This window comes from Eumetopias jubatus, unplaced genomic scaffold, assembly GCF_037043125.1.
Source record: "Eumetopias jubatus isolate StellerSeaLion01/CBP00866 unplaced genomic scaffold, mEumJub1_p1.0 scaffold_5, whole genome shotgun sequence".
Classification (NCBI taxonomy): Eukaryota; Metazoa; Chordata; class Mammalia; order Carnivora; family Otariidae; genus Eumetopias; species Eumetopias jubatus.
Window position 1 is genome coordinate 32,518,634 of NW_028274811.1, and position 15,947 is coordinate 32,534,580.

Below are 15,947 nucleotides of genomic sequence, written 5' to 3' on the forward strand. Positions count from 1 at the left end.
GCAAAGACTAGCCAGACTTCCTGGATGTGAATCCAGTGATCATGGACAAGTCACTTAACTTTTCTGTGCCTTAGTTTCCACCTGTTTAAAATGGTAGTATTAACAGGGGCACCTGGCTGGCTCATTTGGAAGAGCATGTGACTCTTGATCTTAAGAGTTGTTTATGAGTTTGAGCCCCATGCTCAGGGTGTAGAGATTACTAAAAAAAATAGGCACCTGGGTGGCTCGGTTGGTTAGGCATCTGCCTTTGGTTCAGGTCATGATCTCGGGGTCCTGGGATTGAGCCCCGCATCAGGCTCCCTGCTCAGTGGGGAGTCTGCTTCTCCCTCTGCCCCTCCCCCTGCTTGTCCTCTCTCAAATAAATAAAATCTTTAAAAAATTTATTTTAAAAAATCAAAAATAAAAATAAAATGGCAGTAATAACTATCTGTTTCAGGATTGTGTGATTAGTACACATCAAGCACTTAAGAGAGCCCCTGGCACATAGAAAATTCTGTTTAATTGTTTTACGAGAGAGGAGTGTTCTAGGCTTAGCTCTCATTTTGTTGGAACTTTTCTTGATTGTCAGGGAAACCGCATATTAAAACTACTTAGCTGTTTAACTGGAGAGTCAGGCATCCACATTACAGGTAGAGATGGAAAGTTTCAGAGCATCAGCTATTCCATTTTGAAGCCCTTTGAACAGATCATCCCATCAGGCCTATGCAGCATAGTTTTAGGGTAATTGAAGTCATCCTGTGTTGATTTTAGGGATTTTTATGTTATCACTACTGAAACAAGGCAACATATGTGAGAGAAATTTTCCTATTCTTTTTTTTTTTAAATATTTTATTTATTTATTTGAGAGAGAGAATGAGATAGAGCATGAGAGGGGGGAGGGTCAGAAGGAGAAATAGACTCCCTGCTGAGCAGGGAACCCGATGAGGGACTCGATCCCGGGACTCCAGGATCATGACCTGAGCTGAAGGCAGTCGCTCAACCAACTGAGCCACCCAGGCGCCCCGAAATTTTCCTATTCTTGTGCAGTGTATTAACCTATTTCATGTCATAAAGTGTTGTGGGGTTTTTGGTGTTTTTTTGTTTTTTGTGTTTTTTTAGCATATTGGAGTACACTGATGGGGCTACCTGTGGCTAGGGTTTATGGCTCATGGGCTACGGTTGACCCATTTCCTGCCTACTCAGAAGGCTGAAGGGGTCAATATGTCAGCATACTTGTAACCTCCTAGTGACCCACACCAGTTGGAAAGTTCTATTCTCATTATGAAATAGCTAAGGAATTCCACTCAAAATCCATACTTTAACTTTTTACCCAGTCTTCCTTTCCCTTGAAGACAATCAAATAGGTCACAAAAATAGAAACTGAGTGGTTTTGCTTTTCTTTGGTTAAAATATAAGAATATTGTGATTTTTTTTTCAACCCTCCTACAAAAGGCAGTCTTAACACACGTCCTACCTTTCCTAGGAGTAATTTTTCAGACTTTGGTGCATGCAGATCCAGTTTGTATATTTTCTGGAGTGTCTTCTGGAACTGGAAGCTGGGTTTTCGACCTTGAAGAAAATCCTTTGAAGACGGGGCAGATAGGAATGTATTTCAGAAAGGCAATCCTTTTTACCATGCTCATCCCAATGGGGAAGTCATAGCTCTTGAGACTGGTAGACATCTCGCTGTTGGCATGGGCCCCAGCTTTCCACTGTATCAGACCTCGTTCCTCTGGGCTCCCTGAAATAGGACAGTGAGCTTATCAAGACCAGCAGCCCTCCCCTACCTCCCCTCCATACCTCCATAACCTAGTCCTGAGACAGATTTCTGGAATCCATTGTCTTCATTCTCAAGTATTTTCTGGGACTGAAAGGTTACTGAATCCATGATTTCTTGGATTTTAACTTGGCCAGAGCTCTAGGAAACCCTAATACTGGTTATAATTAGTATCTATTGTGTATCTGTAGTGTGCCAGTCTCTGTGCTAAGTGCTTTAATTTCATTATCTCATTTCTTCAAAACATACCTGTGGAAGGCATATAGGCACTAACATACACATTTTTATGATGAAGAAACAGAAAGGTTAAGTAATTGTCAACTTACATCTTTAGTATGTGCCTAGCATGTGCTAAGCTGATGAGGACCAACAGTGCCCAGTCTGCATTTGGGGGCAGGGAGGGCTATTTAGAAACACTATTAATCAGTATTAATATTCAATATTAGGATTCCATATTTGGAAAATAAACTCATTTTTATAACACAAACCTCAGAAAGTCAAGCCAAGTAAAATCTTTGTTGGTGGTGTGGATACACAAAAGATTATTTACATCTAAGGGAATGCTCCCTCAGGTGGGGGAGGGGTGCATGAGGTCTGGGGTTTTCACAAGAGGGCTGTGGTGAAAGAAGATCGTTGGAGTGTAAATCTAGTGAAAAGAGGTTTCCACTAGCCCCCACTAGCATTTACTGAAGTAATTTGTGATCCAAAAGTCACAAAAATAGAAACTGAGTGGTTTTGTTTTTCTCTGGTTAAAATACAAGAATATTGTGATTTTTTTTCAACCCTCCTACAAAAGACAGTTGTAACACACATCCTACCTTTCCTAGGAGTAATTTTTCTAAGTTTGGGCTGTAGATGGGGAAAGAGCAAAAGCAAAGCGGCCCATCAGCAAAATGCCCATCACACAGAAGAAAGTGTGTGATTCTATGATTAAGGACTGGCTTCTGGTTTAGCCAGACCTGGGTGTGAATTCAGGTTGGGTGACCTTAGGCAAGTTACTTGACCGCTCTGAGCTTCAGATTCCTCATCCATGCACATTGAAGGACCACTGAAGGTTATGTGGTACAACATATGTGATGATCCTTGGCAGAGATGGTTGCTGATAGGCTGTTGCGTTGAAGGGTGGAGATGTGAAGAACTCGGGCAGTCTAAGGCTCTTAACATCTGGGTAGCTTAATCCAGCTATCTAGATCACAAAGAAGCCCCTCTGTATACAGCTGTCCACCTGATGCCTTCCATCTTCCTAGATTCCCTGAGCACTGAGACTGCCACTTCCTTGTCTCTGGTCCACAACCTGGCTTCCTCTCAATGGGGAACGGCAGGTACCTCCCTTTAGTCCATGGGGTAGCTGCTACCAAGAGTTCTCACATCATCTTATGCTAAAATCCCTAAAAGGGCCCTAGTGGGGTGCCTGGGTGGCTCAGTTGTTAAGCATCTGCCTTCGGCTGAGGTCATGAACCCAGGGTCCTGGGATCAAGCCCCGCATCGGGCTCCCTGCTCTGTGGGAAGCCTGCTTCTTCCTCTCCCACTCCCCCTGCTTGTGTTCCCTCTCTCGCTGTGTCTCTCTCTGTCAAATACATAAAATCAAAAAAAAAAAAAAAAGGCCCTGGTACCTAGGCCCTTCCTGCCCATGCTCCAGCCCTGCAGCTGTGTTTAGGCTGGTAAGTGGTGGGGAATGAAGGGCCATCATCCTGGTACTCCCATCCCTCCTCTCCCTGGACTGATGCAGTCTTTAACCTCTGCCCCACAGAGCTTTCCCTGATCTTCCAGGTCCCCTGAAACCCTCCAACAGAGGCAGTATGGTGCAGTGGCTGAGACAAGCCGTAGACTGCATCTGATGGACTTCGTTAAAATCTCAGATTTGCAACCTTTTAAATCTGCAAATGTGAACTTCGGTGAGTCACTTAACCTCTCTAATTCTGTTTCCTGGGGCGCCTGGGTGGCTCAGTTGGTTAAGTGACTGCCTTCGGCTCAGGTCATGATCCTGGAGTCCCGGGATCGAGTCCCACATCGGGCTCCCTGCTCAGCGGGGAGTCTGCTTCTCCCTCTGACCCTCTTCCCTCTCGTGCTCTCTCTCATTCTCTCTCTCTCAAATAAATAAATAAAAAATCTTAAAAAAAAAAAGATTTTAATTCTGTTTCCTTGTGAAATGGTATTGACAGTCTCTGCCTAACAGGATAGTTTTTGAGAATTAGGCGAGACCTAAAGTTTCATTCCAGACCCACAGTAAATGTTTGGTAAATGTTAACTCTGCTTGTTACTCGTTAGGACATGGAAAACTCATTACTCGTTAATACAACTGGTGGCATTTAGTTTTTATATTTTACAGGGCACCTGAACGTGGGCCAGGAGGGTTCTTGGGCCCACGCTAAGTATCCTCCACAATCCCTGCAAAAAGCCCCAATTCCAAAGAGAATGTTAGGGGCTCTCCTAGTAGTCAAGCGTGACAGGTTGCTAGCATATTTGGAGTGGGTTTTGCCACCCAAACTACTGCTTCATTTGTATTTGTCCTAATGGAAGAAAGCAAAGGCTCCCAAAGGCACCCTTCCAATTGGTGGCTATCAGGAAATGGAGAGGAAACCACCCACAGGGCCCGGGAAAGACTCCCCTAGACCCCCACCCTCTTCAAGCCCTATAGGGCATGTCTCTGCCTCTGTCCCACCAGTGTCTCTCCCTCCAGCCAGTGGGCACTCCACCAGCCCGTGCCCCTGCTCCTCCTTGCAGGGCCTGCATTGCCTGGGTGCTGGCCGCACTTCTGGTTGAGGGGCCGTCTGTCGGAGTGCAGATGAGCCCAGCTTAGTCCTGTGTGCCCCTCCCGGGGCTTACCCATACCTGGCACTGTGTTGTCCAGTATGAAAGCGAGGCACCCACCCACGAACATCTCTGTAGTCAGCAGCACTGTCAGAATCTGGTCCACTTCAGGAACGCCTGTGGAATAGGCCAAGGGACAATGGGCATCTTGGCGTGGTCTGGAGACAGAGCCCAGGGACTTTGTTCCCACTTGTGCAGTTTGTTGACTTCTTTGAGCAGGCATGGTGATGAAACAGTACAAATCCCAACGTTCACACCTATAATCCCAGTTTTGTTGTCTTAGGACACATCATTTAACTTCCCTGAGCCTCACTTTCCTCCTCTAGAGAGGACAGTAGTATCTGTCTCTGGACGCTGTTGTGCATGTTAAATGAGCACATGTAAAGCTCCACGCCTCTCCATAAAAAGTGTCTCCGTCAAGGATAGCTGCTAATTCGCTTCTCGGCTGCTTCACACCCAAAGTTGGGCAGGATTTGTGGCTCAGTCGTAGGGTGCCTTTGAGGGAGGGAGCCGTGCCCAGAGCCCACCACGCATCTCCCACCCCTGGACATTCAGATTAGCAGAGGTACCTGTGTTGATGGCGCCAGGGTTGGACTCCAGGTAATTGGGCAGCGTGAGCCCAAAGAACATGGAAAATCCGAGCACGAACAGGTTGCGGGAGGAGTTCATGTCCACAAACTGCAAGTTGGACAGCCCCACAGCCGTAATCATGCCTGAGAGTGCAGGGTTAACCGCTGGAGCTGCCGCACGGGCAGGGCGGGCTCCACCACTCCCAGACCACGTGGAGATCCCCCCCCCCCCCGGCCCACACGCGGCACTCACCGAAAAGGGTGCAGAACATGCCCCCCAATATGGGGTCAGGGAGCGAAGCAAAAAGGGCGGTGAACTTGCCAATGGTGCCCAACACTAGCATGATTCCCGCACCATACTGCACCACGCGCCGGCTGCCTACCTGCAGGGGAGCCGGGGGGCGGGGTTAGGCCCTGGGAGCAGAGCTGGGCAGCAGGGGGTGGGGGGGCCTGTTAAGAAAGCGAGCACAAAAGAGCCCAGGCTTCTTGCAGGGTAGGCCCATTCAAAGACGGGGTGGGGCTGCTGCCCGAGGAATGGAGTTGGGGCTTTGTGCAGCTCTGGTTTGTGGCACCTTGGTAATCCCCAGAACACCGATGTTGGGGCTGGACGAGGTGGACCCGTTGCCTGTGCCCAACAGCCCTGCGATAATGCAGCAGATGCCTTCGGTGAAGATGCCCCTGTAAGGAAAGGGCGAGTTGGGGGCTTGATCCAGCCCCTGCCTTGGCTTGGGTACCCCCCTTACCCTAAGTGGGCTGCTCGTCTTCTTGGGGACTGTGCAAGCTGCAACTATCTGTCCATAGTACTCCCCACTCCAGGCCAGAGGTAGGTCTGGGAGCCAAGAGCCCACGTCCAAGCGCTAGTCCCAGTGCCCCAGAACTTAGGCGACCCTGGGCTTCAATTTCCTCATCTGTAAAATGGGGATAAGGGTACCTGTCTTACAGAATCTTTAGTAGATTGCATAAGAGAATGCACATGGAGGGCCAGGCACGTTGAAGACTGTCAACAACCATAGTTTCCCTTAGGCTTCATTATCTCAGCGACTCAAAACACTCAGACTGAATGATGAGAGCATCCCCATTTCATAAGTATGGAGAACGAGGTCTGGACAGTCCCAAGTCCACACCTTTGAGACTCAACCCTGTCCCTACATTTGCTTTCTGAGTGGCCCCTGAGAAGATCCGATACGGGAGAGGGCAGGTGGCCATACCTGTTGATGGCATGTACTGGAGGGGGTGGGGCGCCAGCCAGGCGGGCACAAGCATAGTAATCTCCGATGGACTCAATGATGCCCGCCAGTGTGGCACTGAACATTCCCAGGACAGCAGCCGCAGTCACCGTGGGCAGGCCCCACTGACCTGGATCACGGGGTGATAGGAGCGTGGATGCAGTGTCGCTGGGTGGGCCAGGGAGGGGACTAGGCAGTTCGTGGGGGTGAGAGGGGGGTGAAGGGACCTCGAGCTGGGGCGGGAGCTCTACACTTGTGGGAGCATATTTGGGATCACTCGGAGTCGTGAAGCTGGAGTGAGGCTTTGAGGAAAACACTCTGCCTGGCACACTAGAGATGTACACCTAATGCCAGTTATATCATCAGCGGGATTGGTATCATCAGGGGCCTTGTAGATGGTCTCAGCTGGAGGCAGAGGAGGCCAGGTGGGGTGGCTCACAGGGGTAGGGGATGCGGATCCAGGGCGCAATAGCCATGATGTCCCCTCGTGCGTCCGTCCGTGCCTGGAAGCCGTAAGCTGTGGGGTCTGAGGGCAGCACGTTCGTCAGGGTCAGGACATAGCAGAGTAGCCACACGGTCATGATGGCCAGCACAATCTGAAGTGGGGTAGGGTGAGGGGAGCACTGAGGGCCCTAGAGGTCTTGGTCCAGGCTAACCAGCCCCTACCTCAGCCCTAGCCTCCACCACAACCCCAGCTGCAGCCTTCACCCCTGCCCGAGCTCAAGCCTGGGCCCCAATACCTGCTCTAGCCCCTGACTGGGACCTTATCTGTGCTCTGGCTCTAGCTCTTCTGCTGTCCCGGACCTGCCCCCAATCTTTGCCCTGGACACAGGTCCAGCCCCTGCCCTAGTCCCAGCCCCAGCCGCCTGTCAGCTCCTCACTGGAAACATCTTGAAGATCTGGATGCGGAAGAGAGTCAGGCCCTTGCCCCAGCGGTAGACAGGCAGCAGGAAGGTGAAGTTACGCAGGTACTGGGAGAAGAGGACGATCAGGAGAATGGAACTGGGGGCAGAGGCACAAAGGAAAGATGGCTGGTAGGCTGGGCTATAGGAACAGGACCTGAAGGGGGTGAAAGGGCAGAGGCTGGGCAAGCATCAGGCCTGGTGCCTGCTCACCAAGCTGAGATGCCCCAGTGAGAGCCAGCTCGGTCACCAGCAGCTTGGAAGACAGAGAGGCCAATGAGGGAGACAGTGGGGGTGACCGTGAGAGGTCCTATGTAGCTGAGCAGGGCCCCAGGCAGCCCCATCAGCCCGATCACCACCTCTACCGTGCTGGACACCATGATTGCACCCTGGACCTAGAAAAGCAAAGATCAGTTTTAAGTCCCCATGTAGAGTCTATCACCTCTGCATTAAAAAAAAAAAAGCTCCTGGACTGCCTCCTTGAATCCCCCAACTCAGCAGTGGCTCCCCTCCCATCTAGCCCCCTCCTCAGGTCCAGGTCTCTTCTACACCAGGTGCAAACCCACCTCTCGTATCCGTGGGTGCCAGATATGAGAGGTGTTCAGGGGAAGACTCCAGTTACCGTAGATCTCCTCTGGGAGCAGAGACAGGGACACACATATGGCCAGGGAACAGAGACAGAGAAGAAGAGAAGATGCTGCCATGAAAGCACCCCAGTGTCTGGACTTGGGACAGTTGTCCAGACTTCCAGGCTCCTGGGCCTCCCCTCTTCAGCACAGCCCCCAGAAGTGTGCCCACCTTCTGGGGGGCATTTCCATCTCTCCAGGGCCAGGATGGCTTTGGCTGGGACCAGAAATGCAAAGGCGCTGGCCTGGAACAGCGGCAGCCTGGAAGAAGAGGCACAGAGTGGCAGGGGTGGGGTCGGGTGGGCAGGGACACAGAGACAGGAGAGATGGAGACAGAGGGCACCGAGAGAAGGAGACAGAATCACACCCAGAGGCAGAGACACAGGGACAAGGGACAGGGCAGAGCTAAGAGAAGTCACTGCGGCCCCAGGCAGGACTCCATTAATTTTGGGGGCCCAAGGAAGAAAACAAATGGAGTCCCAGGCTCACAGCCTTCCCCCCTTTCCGTCTCAGCCCCAGCTCCTGCACTGTGAGGAGCCCCGTGCAAGGAAGTAGACAGCTCAGTTCTTGCATCCAAGCTCCACTCACAACCTTCCTCCATCCTCCTACCACACAACCGTTTTTTGGCCACCCAAGCCTTGAGCTGTGCGCTCGGGGGCAGGGGGCCCCCAGGAGGATAGGCCATTGAAGAAGCTCACACAGAGCCTAAAAGCTGGGAGTGAGTGGTCCAGATTACCCAGAGTAGGGCCTAACAGGGGGAGAGCCCAGCTAAGGGTACATTCCCTTAAACCCACCGACTCCTTGTCTTTGGGGAGCCTCAGGGGCCCAAGGTAGGATCCCAGCTGCCTGGCTCTAAGGCTGGCTTGGGAGTAGGAGTAGCAGGTGGGGGCAGAGAGCAGCTCCCCCCGCCTCCGCCAAAAGAGCCCTCAGAGAAACCACCTGGTCCTGTGGTGTGGCTCACAGGTGGGGGCAGGCGGCTCACCGGATTCCCAGTGTGGTCTGGATGAGGGTGGTGATGCCCACGCAGGTGAAGATGGTACCGATGAGCTGGCTGACCATGTGCTGGTCCCGGCCCACACACAGCGCCTCAGCCAGAAGGAAGGGCACAGCAATGGTGCCACTGAAGCATGTCAAGTAATGCTAGGGGGTGGGGGGGAGGGCGTGAGGCGGCTCACAGGCAAACAGGGACACCCTAACGATCCTCATGCCTGTCTCAGGGGGCCTGAACCCGTGCTGCCCCTGGCAGGGTGCTCACCCAGGCCTGATAGTCGCACAAGGGAGTCCCAGAGAGCTACCGTTCGCCTCTCTCTTCGGGGTACTAATCTGCCCCCAAGTTCTTCCTGTGGCTTCTGTGGAGTGGGTCCTCTCCCTGTGACTGACATTCTGCCTGGCAGGTGACACATATTCCCGGGGATAATCTTCTCTCAGGCCCCATCAGACACTCCCTCCCACCCCGGCTCCGTGACAGTCACTGTTGTTAACCTTAGGTTTCTCTTCCTGTTACCCAAGATAAACTTGTTGGCTAGGAAGGGGGCTGGGATCCCGGGGAGCATGCAGAGTGGGGGCGGGGGGGCCCTGCAGGGAAACCCACCTGGAAGCCCAGCAGAACACACAGGTACCAGGGTGGCACATCCTCGATCTTGTACAACATGTCAAACTTGGGCTCTCTGGGCAGGGACACCGTGGGATCCCTCGTGGAGTTCCCTGCGGAGCCCAGGGACTGCTGCTAGGGCAGCAGAGAGAAGTAACTCAGGGTGGAGTGATGGGCACTAGCCAAGTGCATTCTGCCCCAGAATCAATCCGACGGCCTGAGTGGCCTGTCAGATCCTCAGAACGGCGTTCGAGCCCCCACCCTCCCTCTCGGTTCATCCACCTAGCTGTCTCTCGGTCTGGCCACCCCTGGCTCCCTCCTCACATTCTTTTGTGCAGGGATGAGTCCTCTGTGCTGGCTCCTGGAGGCCTTGGGACCGGGGCATTCCGGCCCAGAGGATGGGCCCCTAAGTCAGAAGGCCCCAAGGGGCGACAGGAGAGGGGGCCAAGAGGGCTGAGGTCCGTGGACAGGCCCTCTTGGGCACACTCTGCTCCTACCCTTGCCACTTGGAGTTCCTTGGGGTTGCCCTGGGGGTGGGGTAGGTGGTCCCTGCTGACCCTCAAGCTGGAGTCAGCCAGTCCCAAAGCTGACAACTGCACCCCCTCTGCCACCTACACCCCATCCCCCAATCGCTACTTTCAGCCTGGGATAGTCACTGTCAATCAAGTTCATTAGAACTTGTGTCTCTGCCTTCCCAGGGGGAAGACATGAGCAGGCCCTCTAGCCCCCACCCAACCCTGCCCCCACCCAGCTCCCACCCATTCCCCAGCACCTGTGTCCGGCCCTCCAGGTTCTCCTGGGCCCTCATCGTTGGGGCACAGGTGTGAGCGGTTCCTGAGGAAAAGAGGGGATGGCTTTACGAAGGCCAAGGGGACTTTAGTCCACACATCAGACATTGTTCGAAGTAAATCTGTAACCAGATCCGCAGCTCTGATTGCGAAAGGCAGACCTGGGCAGAGGTAACGTATTAACTCCGGCCCGAGTGGTAAAGGCCACCCAAGCCTCGGTCACATTTCCCTACCGAGCATGCGCCCTTCCCTGCCTGCACCTGAGCCTGGGCATGGGACCTGATCTTGTTTCCAAGAGAGGGCCAGGGTGGGGGTGACGATAGACCCCAAGCCCTGGCTGACAGGGAAGAGAATGGCAGTGGCCCTTAATAGGTCACACTCTGAATGAGACTCTTCCCCACTTTTTAATAACAAGTTAATCATTATCCTCATCAAAGTCACTCTCCTTAATGAGGAATGACGGCATGCCCAGCAACTGCTATGTATTCCTGTGTTTAACCCCAGGCCTTAGGCGGTGGTAACCTCTTTTACTGCTGAGGAAACAGATCTAGGAGATGTGATCTGACCGAGGCCACATAGGTAGCAAAATTTTAGAACATCATTCCAAAAACTCAGGTTAGCCTGAACTCCTGAGTGCATGCTATAAATCAGCCATCAGGTTCAATAAAGGGCTGCCTTTCCCACATGGCCACATACCCTCAGCGTCACAGAGGCACAAAACAGAGGGACCGCTGCAGGAGAAGCTGCCCAGTTTGGCCCAGCCTTGCCTGTTCCCTGTGTCGGGACAACGATCTCACCCCCGCCCCCCGCCACTGCTGTTAGGACTGGCTGCATAATCTGCAGGACCCAGTGCCCTGTGAAAATTCGGGGTCCCCATTCCAAAAGTATTACGAATTTTTTTTTGGTTTAGTATTATGAATTTTGATACAGCAATAGCAGAGTATTAAACCAGGTCAAACCAAATTTTCTAAGCACAGGGACCTGAGTGCCTGTCCCATGGCGGCTGAAGCCTGCCCTGGACTCAAGTCTGTTTTCTCCTCCTGGCAGGCCCTCTGGCCTGGCCATGGGGCCCGGAGCTGGCTGAAGGGGCCTGGGGAGGGTCCGAGGAGCTGGGGCTCCTTAGCTGGTGAGGATTGGGCCTAAGGTTCCTGGTTCTGCTCCCCTCTGTGCTGCCCCAGGCCCAGCCCCCCAAGACCCACCTACTTCTCGGTTGTTGGGCCCACGGCCAGGCCCTGCTCCAAGGGCCCACAGGCAGCCAGGCTCTCCAGCTGGACAGCAGCTTCATGCTACAGCCGTGGGTCCGTCCTCCTGTCCAGCCTCCAGCTCGTCTCCTGTCAGCCTGTCTCCTGCTCTACTTCCTTGGCTCCTGCTCTGGGGTGTCCCAAAGTTGTCTGACCAGTTTGAAGCTTCGGAACTGCTCCTTAGCACTTGCCTCCCCGCCCCTCTCCACCCCAGTACTCCCCAGGGGGCTGAGCCCCACACCTTACACTTATGTGCACAGTGCCATGGACATTCAATTCAACCCAAACCACATGCCATCCACATAGAGATGGGGCAGCTACGTTGCACATGGTTTCAGATGCACAAACAAACGGACCTACAACACCCAGACTGTGCTACAGAGTGTGTCTAAATCCCTCCATATTAACACAGAGCCACACAGGTCCGTGTCACACGCTCCCATTTCCACACCCAATACTACTGACAGCGCAGTGGGTTCCTTGGGCCCTGGCTCTCTTCCCGAAGACGAGGGGTTCTCTCCTGGGGCGAAGGCCAGGGAGGAGGGGCCTCCGGCTGGTAGGAACCAAGTAACAGAATGTAGGGGGCCAGGCTTCAGTACAGCTCATGGATGTTGGAAGGGTCAGTGCCTGCCTGGAGCACCCCTATTTCTTCAGCAACAACCTGCCCCCACCCCCAGAATCTGAGTCCCCTCCCAGCCCTGCCACTACTCAGCCTGGGACTTGGCCTGAGCAACTCTTTTCTTTTTTCTTTCTTTCTTTCTTTCTTTTTCTTTCTTTCTTTCTTTCTTTCTTTCTTTCTTTCTCTTTCTTTCTTTCTTTCTTTCTTTCTTTCTTTCTTTCTTTCTTTCTTTCTTGAGAGAGAGCACACCCGCTCGCAAGTGGGGGGGCACAGAGGGAGAGGGAGAGAATCTTAAGCAGACTCCGCCCTCAGCGCCAAGTCTATCTTGGGGCTCGAGCTCACAACCCCGAGATCATGACCTGAGCCGAGATCAAGAGTCGGATGCTTAACTGTCTAAGCCACCCAGATGCCCCCTCTTTTATTTGCTAAGTTTCAGTTTCAGTGTCTGTCAGCGGGGATTCGAGTGTCTGTTCTGTCCACCTACCAGGTCTGTCCACCTTCAGCAGATCAGGGAGATACTCACGAAGGAAGCGACAAGTTAGAGCGCGGCCTGCCCACAGGTTCCCGTTCTCAGGTGGGGCCCAGGTGGGGTGCTTTCCTCCATTGCTAAGGAAAGGTCCCAGGTCAAAAGAACTTCTGGGGAGAGCAGGACTGAGAGCCAAGATACTGAATCCAGCTCGTTCTAGGAACCCTGCCCTGCCCAGTCCCAGGCAGACACCTAGGGCCCAACCCTGTCAGCTGGGGTCAGAGGTAGAGTCCAGAAATTGAGCAGCTGCTGGGAATAGACCCAGTTAGACTAGTGTTCAGGGAGAGGCCCAGATAGCATGCAGTGGCTGAGTAGGCGTGTCTACAAGGTAGTCTGCTCATGGAGTTTTCCTTGGTTTTTCTCTCTTGATGGATTTGGGGTTTCACCATAGTCCCATATGCCTTTGACAGCTCGCTCACATTTCCACCCATGACACATCTCACCTACCTCTGGGAGACTGGTGGGAAATAAGTGTATTTGGCCCTCTCTAGGTACAACATCAGCAGAAATGCCAATGTTTGGCCTCCTAGCCTCACAAGCACCTTTTGCAGAGAGAGAGAAGGAAGAAATCGAGGTCACTGGATTTTATTTTAGTCCAGAAGGGAAGGCCTACCCCCCACCCCACCCCCGACACACACATGGCCCCAATGTCCTGAAGCTGGAGGAGGGAGGGGCCATGGCAGCACAGAAAAGCATGGCCTTCCTGTCCTCTAGGTAGCCTGCAGAAAGGAGTTGGGCAGATCTAGAGGACACCCCAGCTCTCTTCAGAGACTGACCAGGAAGGGGAAGGAGTCGGACTAGAGCTCTGTCCTTGTGACAGTCGCCTCTTCCAAGCAGGCCCCTTGGGGTCCTCCACACAGCAATGCCTCCAGAGCCCCTCGGCCTTGTTGGTGGGCTTCGTAGATCTTGTCTTCTCCAAACTCCCCCAGGTAGTGCAAACATGTCGTGGAGAGCCTAGGGGAGCCCAACAGGAGCCTCAGACCCTGCCTGCCCCTCAGGGAGCTGATCAAGGCTCCAAGGTCTCCAACCTACCCCCACACCCCTGTCATCACCTGGTGGGCCAGGGGCCCCCTGTGATCATCACGCTGATGCTTTGCTCTGGCCCCTTGCTGAGTCCTGGGCCCGTGAGACGTTTCACCTGGTTCACTTCTTGGACCCCATAGCTGGAAACAGTAGGAAGGAGAGGGAGACAGTATTAGTGGGAGCCCTGCCAGCAAGGGATACATCCCCACATGAAGCTGGGGACACGGGGCATTTGCTGAATTCAGAATGCAGATTCTGATCCTCCCTGTTGGAAAACTGAGAACCAGAGAGGGAAAGCCCCTGTCTCAAGGTCACACAGCAACCTTGTCCCCTGGACATGTAGCATTCTACTTGCCCCCAGCTCCAGACCTCAGACTTCATCCCAGCCAGCCCCCTCCCTTGGACAAAAGCCCTAGTGGATTGTGTATCTGGGGTGAGTGGGAGAGTGGGAGCCTCTACCCATCAGCCCTACCCCTAGAGGAGGGTCCTAGGGGCCAAATTCTTGACTCACCCCTGCCAGGTCTGGGTGCAGCTCTGGTCCAGGACGTCTGTGTATACCGACTCACTCAGCTCCCGCCGCTGTGCCCCTGAGTCTGGGGTGTGAAGCTTGGCCTCTGCCTTTGCCAAATGTTGCCACATCTAGAACAAGGAGGGGCTGAGAGCCAAGGCTTCGGGACTGCTCAATGGCAGGGGAGGCTCAGACAGAAGACTGGGTGTCCGGGAGAGAGTGAGGTGCCAAGGGAGAGTTTTGGGCCCTCCCCCAGGTTCTGAAAGTTGGGACTGGGTCTGCTGAGGTAGGGTCCACCTCCCTGGGTTGGGGTGGGTGGGTAGGAAATGTTGAGGTGTGAAGGTAGGCCTGAACAGTGGAGCTCCTTCCCCAGGACACACCTGCCCATCAGCCATGATATTTTAAACCGTAAGAACGAGGAAAGGAAAAAAACCAAAAAAACAAAAACAGAGCCGGTGTTCAGGGACACGTGTACTCATAGGCTTCCCTCCCCCCACAGAGGTACTCAGGCATGCTTGACAGGTTTCTGTGTGAACTCAAGACCACGCATACTCATATTCATGCACTCAACCCATGGGCACACATGCACATATACACCAGGGCTTGCCAGCTGGAGGAGTCCCAGACCTGAGGATAAGCCCGGAAAGGGAGGAGTCAGCGAGGACAAGTGGGTGATGCCCTGGGGTCTCAAGATACTGTGGGGTGTCCCAGATTATTTGCTCTCTGTTGGGCTGAGAGATGGGTAAACTGAGGCATGGAGGTTTGGGTGAGGTGCAGATGGCAATGTCGTGGAAAGCTGAGTCTAGCTCAGGGCCCAGGGGTGAGGGTTTGGAAATCGAAGGCCAGTGGTAGAATCTGAGGTTGATGGAAGGGCCTGGCTTCAGGAGGGACCTGGACAGGGGCAGGGGAACGGCAGGGGGGGAGTACTTACCTGGTAGACCACTGCCCTGCAGGCATCACAGCGCAGGTGAGCAGGCATATGAGCTGAGTACTTCTCCTCATCGTCCAGCTGTGGGGCCGTGGCTGTGAGTGGGGCCCTGTCCCCAAAGCCCCCTGGGATGGCCCAGGCTACCAGCAGCAGTAGCAGGGGCAGTGACAGCCTCATGGTCAGTGGATCTGGCTCAGTGAGCCTGGGCTGTGGTTGGGGCGCAGGTGTGCATGTGCCTGTGTGCTGTGGGGGCCACCCCGGAAAGACTGACCCAGACCAATGGGGAACTAACACCTCACCCCTCCCACTCTCTTCCTTCCCCCAGTGCCCTAGAGATGCCACGTGTGCACCTCCTCTACTGGGATCTCTGCTGCAGCCAACTCAGCCCCATTTCACAAATAGGGAACAGTGACGTAAGGAGGGGGGCTGGGCCTGCGCAGGGACACATGGGGGCTGACCCCTCCCATGTCCTGGGATCTGGCCACTCGGTGGGCACTGTACTGAGTACCCTGGGGGAAGAGGTGGTTAGTTAGTGTCATTTTTATGAGCACATGAAGGCTCAGAGAGAAGTGATGAATCCAAGACTATACAGCTTAGAAGGGCCATACTCAAGTTAGAACCCAAGCCTGATTGACCCCACTGGCCACCCAGCCACCAGGGAGAATGAGTCCACGGGCATGGTTGCAGGCCTAGGGCTCCCTCCCTGGGAGGCAGGTTTGCGGAGGTAAGGATGCCACAGCACATGAAAGACACACATGGGCCCCCTCCCTGGGCCCTGGGGCCCTCTCCACCCAGATCATACCCAGGCGTGGAAGAACATTATAGGGGGTGTC

At 53.7% G+C, this 15,947-nt stretch overlaps 2 protein-coding genes across 2 annotated transcripts in view; both read right to left on the reverse strand.

The window, feature by feature from the left end:
• The window catches only part of SLC23A1 (solute carrier family 23 member 1), a 15,096-nt gene extending 3,542 nt beyond the window's left edge, over positions 1-11,554 (reverse strand). Inside the window, exons 1-15 of the mRNA XM_028103530.2 lie at positions 11,473-11,554; positions 10,254-10,315; positions 9,482-9,616; positions 8,873-9,030; positions 8,063-8,151; positions 7,831-7,898; positions 7,478-7,659; positions 7,244-7,364; positions 6,802-6,958; positions 6,345-6,492; positions 5,709-5,814; positions 5,390-5,519; positions 5,137-5,280; positions 4,589-4,684; positions 1,454-1,720 (exon numbers count right to left, since the gene is read on the reverse strand). Coding sequence (XP_027959331.2) covers positions 1,473-1,720; positions 4,589-4,684; positions 5,137-5,280; positions 5,390-5,519; positions 5,709-5,814; positions 6,345-6,492; positions 6,802-6,958; positions 7,244-7,364; positions 7,478-7,659; positions 7,831-7,898; positions 8,063-8,151; positions 8,873-9,030; positions 9,482-9,616; positions 10,254-10,315; positions 11,473-11,554 — 1,926 coding nt within the window. The 3' untranslated portion in view covers positions 1,454-1,472. The remainder of the gene's footprint in view (positions 1-1,453; positions 1,721-4,588; positions 4,685-5,136; positions 5,281-5,389; positions 5,520-5,708; positions 5,815-6,344; positions 6,493-6,801; positions 6,959-7,243; positions 7,365-7,477; positions 7,660-7,830; positions 7,899-8,062; positions 8,152-8,872; positions 9,031-9,481; positions 9,617-10,253; positions 10,316-11,472) is intronic.
• A 1,670-nt stretch (positions 11,555-13,224) lies between these two features.
• On the reverse strand, positions 13,225-15,367 carry MZB1 (marginal zone B and B1 cell specific protein). The gene is made up of 4 exons (XM_028103637.2): positions 15,118-15,367; positions 14,190-14,317; positions 13,708-13,818; positions 13,225-13,609 (listed from the first exon to the last, which is right to left on the reverse strand). Exons 1-4 carry the CDS (start codon positions 15,289-15,291, stop codon positions 13,453-13,455), a joined length of 570 nt encoding a protein of 189 aa, XP_027959438.1. The 5' UTR covers positions 15,292-15,367; the 3' UTR covers positions 13,225-13,452.
• Positions 15,368-15,947: the final 580 nt, after the last annotated feature.

Bases quoted from the DNA above. Each gene is read 5' to 3' on its own strand.
- MZB1 (XM_028103637.2), bottom strand. From the start codon at position 15,291: ATGAGGCTGTCACTGCCCCTGCTACTGCTGCTGGTAGCCTGGGCCATC. The intron at 13,819-14,189 runs GTGAGTCAAGAA...TACTGTTTCCAG, and splicing joins TGCACCCAGACCTGGCAGGG to CTATGGGGTCCAAGAAGTGA. The intron at 13,610-13,707 runs GTGATGACAGGG...GGGCTCCCCTAG, and splicing joins GGGGGCCCCTGGCCCACCAG to GCTCTCCACGACATGTTTGC.